The sequence below is a fragment of the Anomaloglossus baeobatrachus genome, chromosome 6, assembly GCF_048569485.1.
Source record: "Anomaloglossus baeobatrachus isolate aAnoBae1 chromosome 6, aAnoBae1.hap1, whole genome shotgun sequence".
Classification (NCBI taxonomy): domain Eukaryota; kingdom Metazoa; phylum Chordata; class Amphibia; order Anura; family Aromobatidae; genus Anomaloglossus; species Anomaloglossus baeobatrachus.
The window spans coordinates 7951214-7962673 of record NC_134358.1 but is presented as its reverse complement, the minus strand read 5'-3'; the positions used below and the strand labels follow the sequence as shown (position 1 = coordinate 7962673).

The window sequence follows — 11460 nt, the reverse complement described above, 5'->3', positions numbered from 1 at the left end:
CTGCCCTCTGCGGATGAAAACCACCGACTCCATCACACAGCACAAGCTCCACCCCCTCAGGTCACATGATTTTATCCTTCTACAGGTCCTTCTGTCACCATTTATAAGCTACTGATAAGCTCCGCCCACTCACATGACTGGTCACATGGTGATGACATCATCACAGGTCCTTCACTTATTCAGGTGACAAGCCGCAGATCAGAAAGGAAAATAAAAATACACAGAGGAAGAAAAGAGGAAGAAAAGAACGAGGAGGGAGAAGAGGAAGAAAAAGAGGAAGAAAAGAGGAAGAAAAGAGGAGGAAGAAAAGAGGAGGAAGAAAAGGACGAGGAGGGGGAAGAGGAAGAAAGAAGAAGAGGAAGAAAAGAGGAGGAAGAAAAGGACGAGGTTGGAGAGGTGAATATTATTATTGTTCATGAATAGTTTTCCAGTGTAATCCATGCAGTGTATCGGCGGCTGTGGCAGTGGCGCAGTGCGGATGAGACAATCTGGTTTTGCCCTTTCTCTGAAGCTGTGATGTCCGGAGCGCAGGGCTGTGCATCAGTGGCTATAGACCCCCCTATGTGGAGTACGAGGTCCCCTCCTCCCCCGCCCCGCCTGCTGCAGCGCCTTATACTGACAGAGAACGCAGAGTCACCCTGATTAATTCTGTAATATCTATAGGTGTGAATAGTCTCCACACCCCGCCTCCTCTCCCTCCATCCCCCGCCTCCTCTCCCTCCATCCCCCGCCTCCTCTCCCTCCATCCCCCGCCACCTCTCCCTCCATCCCCCGCCACCTCTCCCTCCATCCCCCGCCACCTCTCCATCCATCCCCCGCCACCTCTCCATCCATCCCCCGCCTCCTCTCCATCCATCCCCCGCCTCCTCTCCATCCATCCCCCGCCTCCTCTCCATCCATCCCCCGCCACCTCTCCATCCGTCCCCCGCCACCTCTCCCTCCGTTCCCCGCCACCTCTCCATCCATCCCCCGCCACCTCTCCATCCGTCCCCCGCCACCTCTCCCTCCGTTCCCCGCCACCTCTCCATCCATCCCCCGCCTCCTCTCCATCCATCCCCCGCCTCCTCTCCATCCATCCCCCGCCACCTCTCCATCCGTCCCCCGCCACCTCTCCCTCCATCCCCCGCCACCTCTCCATCCATCCCCCGCCTCCTCTCCATCCGTCCCCCGCCACCTCTCCATCCGTCCCCCGCCACCTCTCCCTCCGTCCCCCGCCACCTCTCCCTCCGTCCCCCGCCACCTCTCCCTCCGTCCCCCGCCACCTCTCCATCCGTCCCCCGCCACCTCTCCATCCGTCCCCCGCCACCTCTCCATCCGTCCTCCGCCACCTCTCCATCCGTCCCCCGCCACCTCTCCATCCGTCCCCCGCCACCTCTCCCTCCGTCCCCCGCCACCTCTCCCTCCGTCCCCCGCCACCTCTCCCTCCGTCCCCCGCCACCTCTCCCTCCGTCCCCCGCCTCCTCTCCCTCCGTCCCCCGCCACCTCTCCCTCCGTCCCCCGCCACCTCTCCATCCGTCCCCCGCCACCTCTCCATCCGTCCCCCGCCACCTCTCCCTCCGTCCCCCGCCACCTCTCCCTCCGTCCCCCGCCACCTCTCCCTCCGTCCCCCGCCACCTCTCCCTCCGTCCCCCGCCACCTCTCCCTCCGTCCCCCGCCACCTCTCCCTCCGTCCCCCGCCACCCCTCCATCTGTCCCCCGCCACCCCTCCATCCGTCCCCCGCCACCCCTCCATCCGTCCCCCGCCACCTCTCCATCCGTCCCCCGCCACCCCTCCATCCGTCCCCCGCCACCTCTCCATCCGTCCCCCGCCACCTCTCCATCCGTCCTCCGCCACCCCTCCCATCCGTCCCCCGCCACCCCTCCATCCGTCCCCCGCCACCTCTCCATCCGTCCCCCGCCACCTCTCCATCCGTCCCCCGCCTCCTCTCCATCCGTCCCCCGCCACCTCTCCATCCGTCCTACGCCTCCTCTCCATCCATCCCCCGCCTCCTCTCCATCCATCCCCCGCCTCCTCTCCATCCATCCCCCGCCTCCTCTCCATCCATCCCCGCCACCTCTCCATCCGTCCCCCGCCTCCTCTCCATCCATCCCCCGCCTCCTCTCCATCCATCCCCGCCACCTCTCCATCCGTCCCCCGCCTCCTCTCCATCCATCCCCCGCCTCCTCTCCATCCATCCCCCGCCTCCTCTCCATCCATCCCCCGCCTCCTCTCCATATGTCCTCCGCCTCCTCTCCATTCGTCCTCCGCCTCCTCTCCATCCATCCCCCGCCTCCTCTCCATCCATTCCCCGCCACCTCTCCATCCGTCCTCCGCCACCTCTCCATCCATCCTCCGCCTCCTCTCCATTCGTCCTCCGCCTCCTCTCCATTCGTCCTCCGCCTCCTCTCCATTCGTCCTCCGCCTCTGTAAGGATGACTGTGTTGGGAGTTTTCCTCTGACCCACGTGGTGAAGACTCTGAGAAGCCTCTTTCTTGGATGCTCCGCACTCGCGATTCTGCATTACATATGACCTGGTCAGGTGTTTAGGTGTCCTCAGGACATCCCGTTTAATAGTTGATGTTTTCTTGTGTTTTCAATAGGATGGAGAAGGACGATGCGATCACCGGAAGATTATTCAGCTTCTCTCTGGAGATCCTGCAGCTGCTGAGCGGAGAGGTGACGTCTCTGGATTTCTATCATCTTTGTTGTATTGTAAAAAGCGCAACTGTTATTCAGAATGAGCTTCTTCTGTGCACGCGGAGAACCTGCCTCTGCCATTACTTGTATTCTGCATTTATCACCAGTTCTCTCCCGGCAGACTCTACCTCTGATTGGCCGAGCTCCAAAGGTGGAGGAGATGATTTACCTTCATATCCCCTGTACTGAGCTCAGAGAGAAAAGATCCCACCATCCCACTTTCCCTTTTTCCTGCACTTTCCCACTCCCTTGCTCTCCAGCTCTTGTGCCCTCCCTTTCTATTGCCCTCCCTCTTTCTAGCTCTCAGGCTCCCCCACTCTCTTGTTCTCCCACTCTCTTCTTTTCCTACTAACTCGCTAACTAGATCCCTCCCGCTCGCTCTTGCCCTCCCGCTCGCTCTTGCCCTCCCGCTCGCTCTTGCCCTCCCGCTCTCTCTTGCCCTCCCGCTATCTTGCTGTCCCATTATCTTGCCCTCCCGCTCTCTCTTGCCCTCCCACTCTCTCTTGCCCTCCCGCTATCTTGCTGTCCCATTATCTTGCCCTCCCGCTCTCTCTTGCTCTCCCTCTCTCTCTTGCTCTCCCTCTCTCTTGCTCTCCCTCTCTCTTGCCCTCCCGCTCTCTTTTTTTCTTCTCCCGCTCTCTCTTGCCCTCCCGCTCTCTCTTGCTGTCCCATTATCTTGCCCTCCCGCTCTCTCTTGCCCTCCCGCTCTCTCTTGCCCTACCGCTCTCTCTTGCCCTCCCGCTCTCTTTTCTTCTCCCGCTCACTTTTTCTCCTTTGTATCATCATAACTAATGCTATAATAGTAATGTAGGAGCAATGTGTGTGGCGACTAGACACATTTTAATGAGGAGGAAAGAGATAGCAAGGAGTCAAGAGAATGGGGTGGCCAAGTGTAACCAGGAGGCAACGATTATTGCCAAACGTCATACTAGTTTCGTGTCCTTATTACACTGTGACTATAATAATGAGACGTCCTCTGCATTTAGAGGAAAAAGGATTTCCACACCTGTTTAATAGTCAGGTTTGTGGCTGGACCGGAGTTTAGATGCGGAGGGTTTGTGGACTTGAGATTCGATGGCCGCTGTAAATTCCTCATATATTTAATGCTCATTTTTTTAACCAATGAAGACAAGATGAGGGGGAGAAGACGCCATTAATGAGATTGGGACTGTGCAGGGTCCGGGTCACGATGTGGTGATGGATTCTGCACAATGTCGGGAAGGTTAGCATTGATGCATATGTACCGCCCTGAGAGGTGCCCGGCCGCTTCCTCCGCTTGCTCGGGCCGAGCCGCTCGAGGTCCGGGCTCGGGTTTTCGGGCCACATCGCTCTTGTTAAGGGAAGGCGGTGGGGGGTGGTGGTCATGTAACGGGTCGTGATGCCACCTACGGGTCGTGGTGACGGGAGATGCACCACCGCTGCGGCTGAAGTGATGATGGGCTCGTCCGGGATCGGTGTTGTGGCCGCAGCTGAGATGTGAGAGGCCTCCGTGGTTAGGGGCGGTGTGTCCCGGGGCCTCGGTGGGGGACTGCAAGGGGTGATGTTGTCGTCGGGGTGCAGGGCGCCGTGCCGCGGTGTAGCGTCGTGCCCGGATGGCACTGGTGTACTCACTATTGATTCACACTCAGAGTCACTGCTAAACCAAAGTTTGGGTGTGGTCGGTCCCCGCGGCCGGCTACTGATGTCCCCTCTGGGGTTGATGGTGGCCCCTTTTCCCGTGCACCTCTGGATGTTTGTGTTTCGGCCCCCCTGCCTAAGCAGTGGTAGCCTGCTCCCCGGCGTTGAGCTGCCGGAGGAGCCCTCGGTTGCCCGCAGGCGCTGGCCCGTCGGGTGTTTGGCCCTTGGCGGTGGCGCTCACCCGGTCTCGGTGGGCTTTTGCCTTCTTTCGGGACTTTGGGTGTGGATGAACCTGTGAGGTCCGGCCAGCAATCAGTCAATTTGCCTATATTCAGTGGCTTCTAAGCTAGGACGGGGTCTGAGTACCCTCCTGTTGGTGCTCCGGTACACGTTTGACTCCCCGGTTCGGGACCGGCGGGCTCCAACCCAGGCCCGGTCCCTACGGTTCCGCCGGTTGCTGTACCGGCACTCCTGCAGACGGCCACCACCGTCTGCCTTCCTGACGTTCTCCAAGGGGCCCAGGCTCCTACCCGGGTCCCTGACAGCTGTTCCTCTACCACTCACTATCAACTCCAAAGCTTAACTGTTTGAACTTCCTGCCCCAGGACAGTAGTCTCCTTGGTGGGCGTGTCTTTCTGCCTGACTCCACCCACCTGGTGTGCTCTACTCACCCTGATGGAGGCATCAGGTCTCCCTTTCGGGTGACATGTGTGTGACCTCACAGGGGATGGGGGTGTGTGTGTATGTGGTAGATGTTATTACCTGTGACCCCTGGGGTCCAGGGCGTCACACATAGCGTGTAGATGGGGGAGTTTGGGTGGAAGGAGGCAGAATATAATCCTCCAGAGAGGTCTGTGTGACATTATATGGAGCGTATAATGATATTTACCAGCGTCTCTCTATACACAGGATTATACCGTAGTGAAGAAGGCGTCAGGTGACTGTGTGACTCCCGGCAGCCATGAGTCAGGAGGGCGGAGCAGGAGGCGGGGCCACATCACAGCCCCTCCCCCTCACTCACTGATACATGAAAGGAGGAAAAAGAAGATTCTAGAACTCCTCAACAAGATGATCGAGCTGCTGACCGGAGAGGTGGGAATGCTGGGACATTATACGGGACCGGCACTGGAGGATTCTGGGTAATAACAGTATCATTGTGTTGTCAGGTTCCTGTAAGGTGTCAGGACGTCACCGTCTATTTCTCCATGGAGGAGTGGGAGTATCTGGAAGGACACAAGGACCTGTACGAGGAGGTGATGATGGAGAGTGACCGGTCCCCGACATCACAAGGTAAGAGGAGATGTAAAATATAGTGAGAGCTCTCTGAGATGACGACCCAAAATGGCAACATAAGTTGATCTTCAAGGGCGATGCTCTTCTAAAAAAAGGAAAAAGAAGCTGCTGTGCACATTATAGGGTGGAACTAAGAATCTGTACAGCAAAATCCACATTTCACCCAACTATCGGTGGCTGAGGTGTAAATCCGTGCGAGTTCACTAAGGCCGACAGGATAACGGATATTGTCACACGCATCATTCTCATCCAATGCGCGGCGTCATGAGGAATATCTACAAATACATTATTATGATATATAGCTATGACATACAGTGTGTCCACCCATATCCTGTCCTCCGCCATTAACCTGAGAACGGCGGCAGCTATAGGCTTAGAAGTGGTGTCTAGGTAAAGTAAAGAATCCATGCGCTACGCAATGAAACCACTTATAGCGCCACCTGGTGGAAAACAACGGAGTTAGCATTTTTATCTCGAAAACAGAACGAGAAAGAGAGAAAAAGTGAATTACAAAGTTTTGGGCATCATCAATTCAATAGGAATCCACACCTTGCACAGAAATGCTGTGATTAGAAGGTGTAAACCTCACAAGGCTGCGGACGTGAAGCGACACCTCATGGAAACCTTCCTACAAGTCATTGGGTATGGAGGCTGCGTGGAGTGGCCTCCACGCTCACCTGACCTGACCCCATTGCACTTCTTTCTGTGAGGTCACATCACACAGCAGATGCATGCGACCCCTCCCCCAACATTGCAGGACCTACGACCACGTATCACAGATGCTTGTGCAAACGTGTCACCTGCCATATTACACAGCGTGCAGCAAGATACAGTATGCTGTGCAGAGCCCAGATGTGCATTGCAGCTGACGGGGGCCACTAATGAGCGCCACATGCGTGACCAGCATTCAATGTTTGGGGGTCATGGGTTTCATATCAGCATTTCTGAATGCAAGGTGGCGATTCGTATTGAATTGATGATGCCCTACAACTTTGTAATTCACTTTTTTTCTCTATCTCGTTCCGTTTTCGAGATAAAAATGCTAACTCCGTTGTTTTCCACCAGGTAGCGCTATAGGTGGTTTCATTGTGTAGCGCATGGCTACTTTACTATACCTAGACTCCACTTCTATGTCTATAGCTGCCGCCGTTCTCAAGTTAATGGCGGTGGATAGGATATGGGTGGACACACTGTATAGACAGATCATGTTTCTGTGTCTCCCACAGATGGATCCAGTGGAATTAACACACCAGAGAGATGTCCCCGACCTCTGTGTCCCCAGAACCCACCAGAGAGATGTCCCAGTCCTCTTTGTCCCCTGAACCCACCAGAGAGGTGTCCCCGTCCTCTGTGTCCCCAGGACTGTACAGAGGATAATCACAACATCCCGGAGAATCACCAGGTACAGTAGATGACGCTGAAGTCTCATCACCAAAATATGACGATAAAGTGACCGAACCAAAGTTAGTTTTGCTTTTTCTGTTCTGTTTAGAGCGATAATTTAATTGATATGAAGATTGTGGTTATAGATGAAGAGGAGACAGCGGCCGATCTACAGGGTAAGGCCGGGAGAGGGTCACTGGTTATAAAAGAAAAACCTTTTTCTGAGGGTCTTCTAGATACAACTCCCATCATCTGATCATCACATGTAAACCATCTATATCCTCACAGTGTGTCAGGTGCGCACTAACACTGATTCCAGTCTGATTCTAGCTATTGGTGTCCGACCCTAAAGTGGGCTTTACACGCTACGATATCGTTAATGTTTTATCGTCGGGGTCACGTTGTTTGTGACGCACATCCAACGTCATTAACGATATCGCAGTGTGTGACACTTATGAGCGACCTAAAACTATCGCAAAAGTGGCAAAAATCGTTTGCCGCGGAGAGGTCGTCCTAAAACAAAAAATCGTTTACCTTTCATTAGCGATGTTGTTCCTCGTTCCTGCGGCCGCGCACATCGCTGTGTATGAAGCCGCAGGAGAGAGGAACATCTCCATACCTGCCTCCACCGGCTATGCGGAAGGAAGGAGGTGGGCGGGATGTTTACGTTCCGCTCATCTCCGCCCCTCCGCTTCTATTGGCCGCCTGGCGTGTGACGTTGCTAGGCAGGTAAGTAGTGTGACGGGGGGTAAGCGAGGTTGTGCGACACGGGCAGCGATATGCCAGTGTCACTCAACCGACAGGGGCGGGTACCATCGCTTCCGATCTCGCTAGCTAGATCGCAGCGTGTAAAGCCCGCTTTAGATCCTCTGTAGGCCATGCATCCTTGTGTGACGCCCTGGCCGGGCCAGGTAGTCACAGATAGGGGACTGGTGTAGTGCGGAACCCTAACAAGGTGACAGCAGCCAAACATTAAAACCCTAGTCCCCCCTTCCTCAGTGCTTGATGGACACACCAGGGGGTGGAGCCAGGCGGTTGGCCACGCCCACCGAGGAGTTCAGAGAGCCTGAGGCGGGAAAAGTAGTCAGTTTCTAGTTGGGAGTTTTCGAGTTGGAGTCTGTTAGTGGAGGAGGTCAGGCCTGTGTGACAGGCCTGTAGCAGACTGATAGATGCCAGGGTAGGAGCCTTGGCACCTTTGGCTAGGAGGCATACGGTGGCCTCTGCCTGCAGGAGCCGAGAAGACGGCGAGGTGGACCGGGACAGGGTAGTGGCCCGCCGGTACCGACCCGCGGAACCGACTCGGAAACCGGAGCACAAAGGGGGGTACTCAGACCCTGAAGCTAGGTCTAGAAGCTACTGGGGGCTAGCTAATTAACTGATTGTGGCCAGGACTATAGGTCCTGTCCCACCCAAAGTCCTGACTGAAGGCAACAGCCCAACAAGGGGGATAGAAAGCCACCGCCACGGCAGAGATCCCACGGGCCAGCGTCTGCGGGCAAAGGGCTCTTCCGACATCTACAAGCCGGGGAGCGGACTCCTGACGTTGCAAGTGCAGGTAGTCCACCATCACAAACAGGTGCAGGAGAAAGGCAGGGACCACCAACCGGGTGGGGGACCAGACTGCAGCCGGCTGTGGGCACCGACCACCATCACCTTGGTTTACCAGAGACTCGTGTGTTTACTAATAGTGAATACATCAGTGCCCTCCGGCCGCCCGTCTCCCTGCACCGCCAAACACCCCCAACGGGTCCCGGGGCCACCATCTTTGCCCACGGAGGGGTTAACAACTTGCTGCATAACATCTCCCCCGGGTGCCCCATAACTGCAGTGGTGGTGTCCACCTTCACCACATTCCGTGGGTGGCGTCACGAACTCAAACACGGCTCTGGCCGAACACCTACGTCACCAAATCACCAAACCCCTTTTGATCGACGTGACCACAGGACCCCCGGGTCCGGAGACCCTCGAGCCACCCACTGAAGGTCCGGACCCGAGCGGCTCGGCTACCGCCGAGCACGGGGTGGCACACTTGTTTTCCACGACTTCCTTCAATTTCTTGACGACCATTGCCGTGTCATTCTTGGTGGCATCCAGGCTTTGATTTTCCCTGATAACTTCTACCACTTACCTTCCCGAGTAACATATTCTCCTTTTCTAATGAATTTGTTCTCACCTGTCCCAACACATGTTTCCATTTTCCGCTTGATAATGTCCAGGCCTCCAAGGTTCATTCCTCCCACGATGGGATTTCCTTCTTTACTGCTCAGGTAGCCCTTTTCATCAGTACGTCAGTAATTGTCCCCTATGTGGGTTCCCCCTCTTGTGTGATCCTTGTCCTGATTTCTTCAGATTTGCCTTCGCTCCTCCCCAGTTGCTTGAATGATGGCATCCATGGGGCCAATGTCGAGATCCATATTTGAAGCATATTGATTCTGATTCTTACAGTTTAATGGTGAAGCTTTTATGGGAGGTCACCAGGTGTTTCCCCATCCGGTAGCACTTAGCCACTGAACGGCTGCAGTTGGTCCGCCATGTGTTTCCATCCTCCCAACACTATTGTTCCAGCAGCTTCTTATCAGTGTCCCTGCTAAGCCGTCCTTAGCATTCCTTCTCTGATCCTCCTCAGCCGGCGCACAGGTCTCTCCACACTGTACAGGGCGACTAACACCAGCCCCCTTGGTCTCGGCCTTCTCCTCACAGCCTTACGTCAATTCCTCCTCACTCTTCTCTGGAGGCCCTCAGACATCTCCACTGCTTCCATCTTGTTTCACATATTCCCCCCTCACAGCTTCTTCCAATAATTCACAATTTCTCTGAGTTTCTCCTTTACATGGCTGTTTCTCACTATTCAGCCAGTCTGAATTATATTTACAAGCAAAATCACTTCTCTTCTGAAAACCCCTCCATGAATGGCCGCTCAGTCCTCTAGTACCTGCAATGACTAATAGATGGAGCCCAAACCATCTGCAGCGCCCAACACAGGGCCTGTGTGCTAACACTACAAAATATACAAAGGAAATGACCTCTGTCAGGCATGAAGTGCAGAGTATAATATCTACCACAAGGAAAGCATCCATTATTTAGAAGGAGTTGGGGTCACCTTCCACCCGCTGACATGAGTGTCTCCACAGATGGAGTCATCGAAAGAAACCCACCAGAGAGATGGCCCGATCTTCCATCTACCCAGGAGTCCACAGAAGAAGGTCACAAAGTCCCAGAGAATCTTCAGGTAGATGAAGCTGAGCCACAAAAAAGCCGAAAACTCAGCAAATATTGATAGTGAGCGCATACCCTTATCTTATTCCTGCAGGTCCTCTGAGTATTTCAGGTTTTATTTTTTTATCCTCTACGAGGTTCCAGAGATGGGGCCTAAGGGGTACTTTGCACACTACGACATTGCAAGCCGATGCTAGCGATGCCGAGCGCGATAGTCCCCGCCCCCGTCGCAGCTGCGATATCTTGTGATAGCTGCCGTAGTGAACATTATCGCTACAGCAGTTTCACACGCACTTACCTGCCCTGCGACGTCGCTCTGGCCGGCGAAGCGCCTCCTTCCTAAGGGGGCGGGTCGTGCGGCGTCATAGCGACGTCACACGGAAGGCGGCCAATAGAAGCGGAGGGGCGGAGATGAGCGGGACGTAAACATCCCGCCCACCTCCTTCCTTCTGCATTGCCGGCGTGAGCCGCAGGTAAGGAGATGTTCCTCGCTCCTGCGGCTTCATACACAGCGATGTGCGCTGCCGCAGGAACGAGGAACAACATCGTAACAGTGGACGCACCGACATTATGGAAATGACACACGCTACACAGATCACCGATTTACGACGCTTTTGCGATAGTTTATCGGCGCATCTAGGCCTTACACGTTGCGACGTCCTTACCGGTGCTGGATGTGCGTCACTTTCGATTTGACCCCGACGATATCGCAGTAGCGATGTCGCAACGTGCAAAGTACCCCTAAGTGTAATGGTCTGTATAAGAAGTTGTGGCTCACAGGGTCCTCTGGTGCATAATTACCACTCCTCCTTGGTAAAGACCATAAAAATCAGTACTAAATATGAAGGCTCCTATCTCTGGAGCCACACTGCAGAAAAAAAAACTAAAATACTCAGCGGCGCAGTGGGAATAAAATAAAAGCATAAACTGACCACTTTTGACCTGGGGACAGGCCATTTTTAAAGGTCATGGTCTATAGGAAATTACGTGGTCATGGTCGGCCGCTGATCGCTTTCCTTAATCTTATGGTAAATTGTGAGATCTTTTCGTCTGTCAGGGGGAAGATCTCATGATTATTAAAGTGGAGGTAAAACCAGAAGAAGAAAAGATGGCGGGCGATCCATCGTGTGCGAGGAACGCGGAAGAGGAAATTCCAGCAGATGTCACTGCAGGTAACGAGGAATGTAGAAAGTGGCTCCGTGTCGGGGGCTGAACACTTTCTGAGCGCTTAGGTTAAACTATAAACGTCCCTTTCTGGCCCCAACAAAGTTAAA

The 11460-nt window shown here is 54.8% G+C and overlaps 1 protein-coding gene across 1 annotated transcript; it reads left to right on the top strand.

The window, feature by feature from the left end:
- Nucleotides 1-204: 204 nt before the first annotated feature.
- On the top strand, nucleotides 205-11346 carry LOC142316919 (uncharacterized). The gene is made up of 7 exons (XM_075352697.1): nucleotides 205-396; nucleotides 2581-2656; nucleotides 5204-5386; nucleotides 5461-5584; nucleotides 6814-6989; nucleotides 7080-7146; nucleotides 11244-11346. The coding sequence occupies exons 2-7, from the start codon at nucleotides 2582-2584 to the stop codon at nucleotides 11264-11266; spliced, it is 648 nt and encodes a 215-aa protein (XP_075208812.1). The 5' UTR covers nucleotides 205-396; nucleotide 2581; the 3' UTR covers nucleotides 11267-11346.
- The last annotated feature ends 114 nt before the right edge of the window (nucleotides 11347-11460 follow it).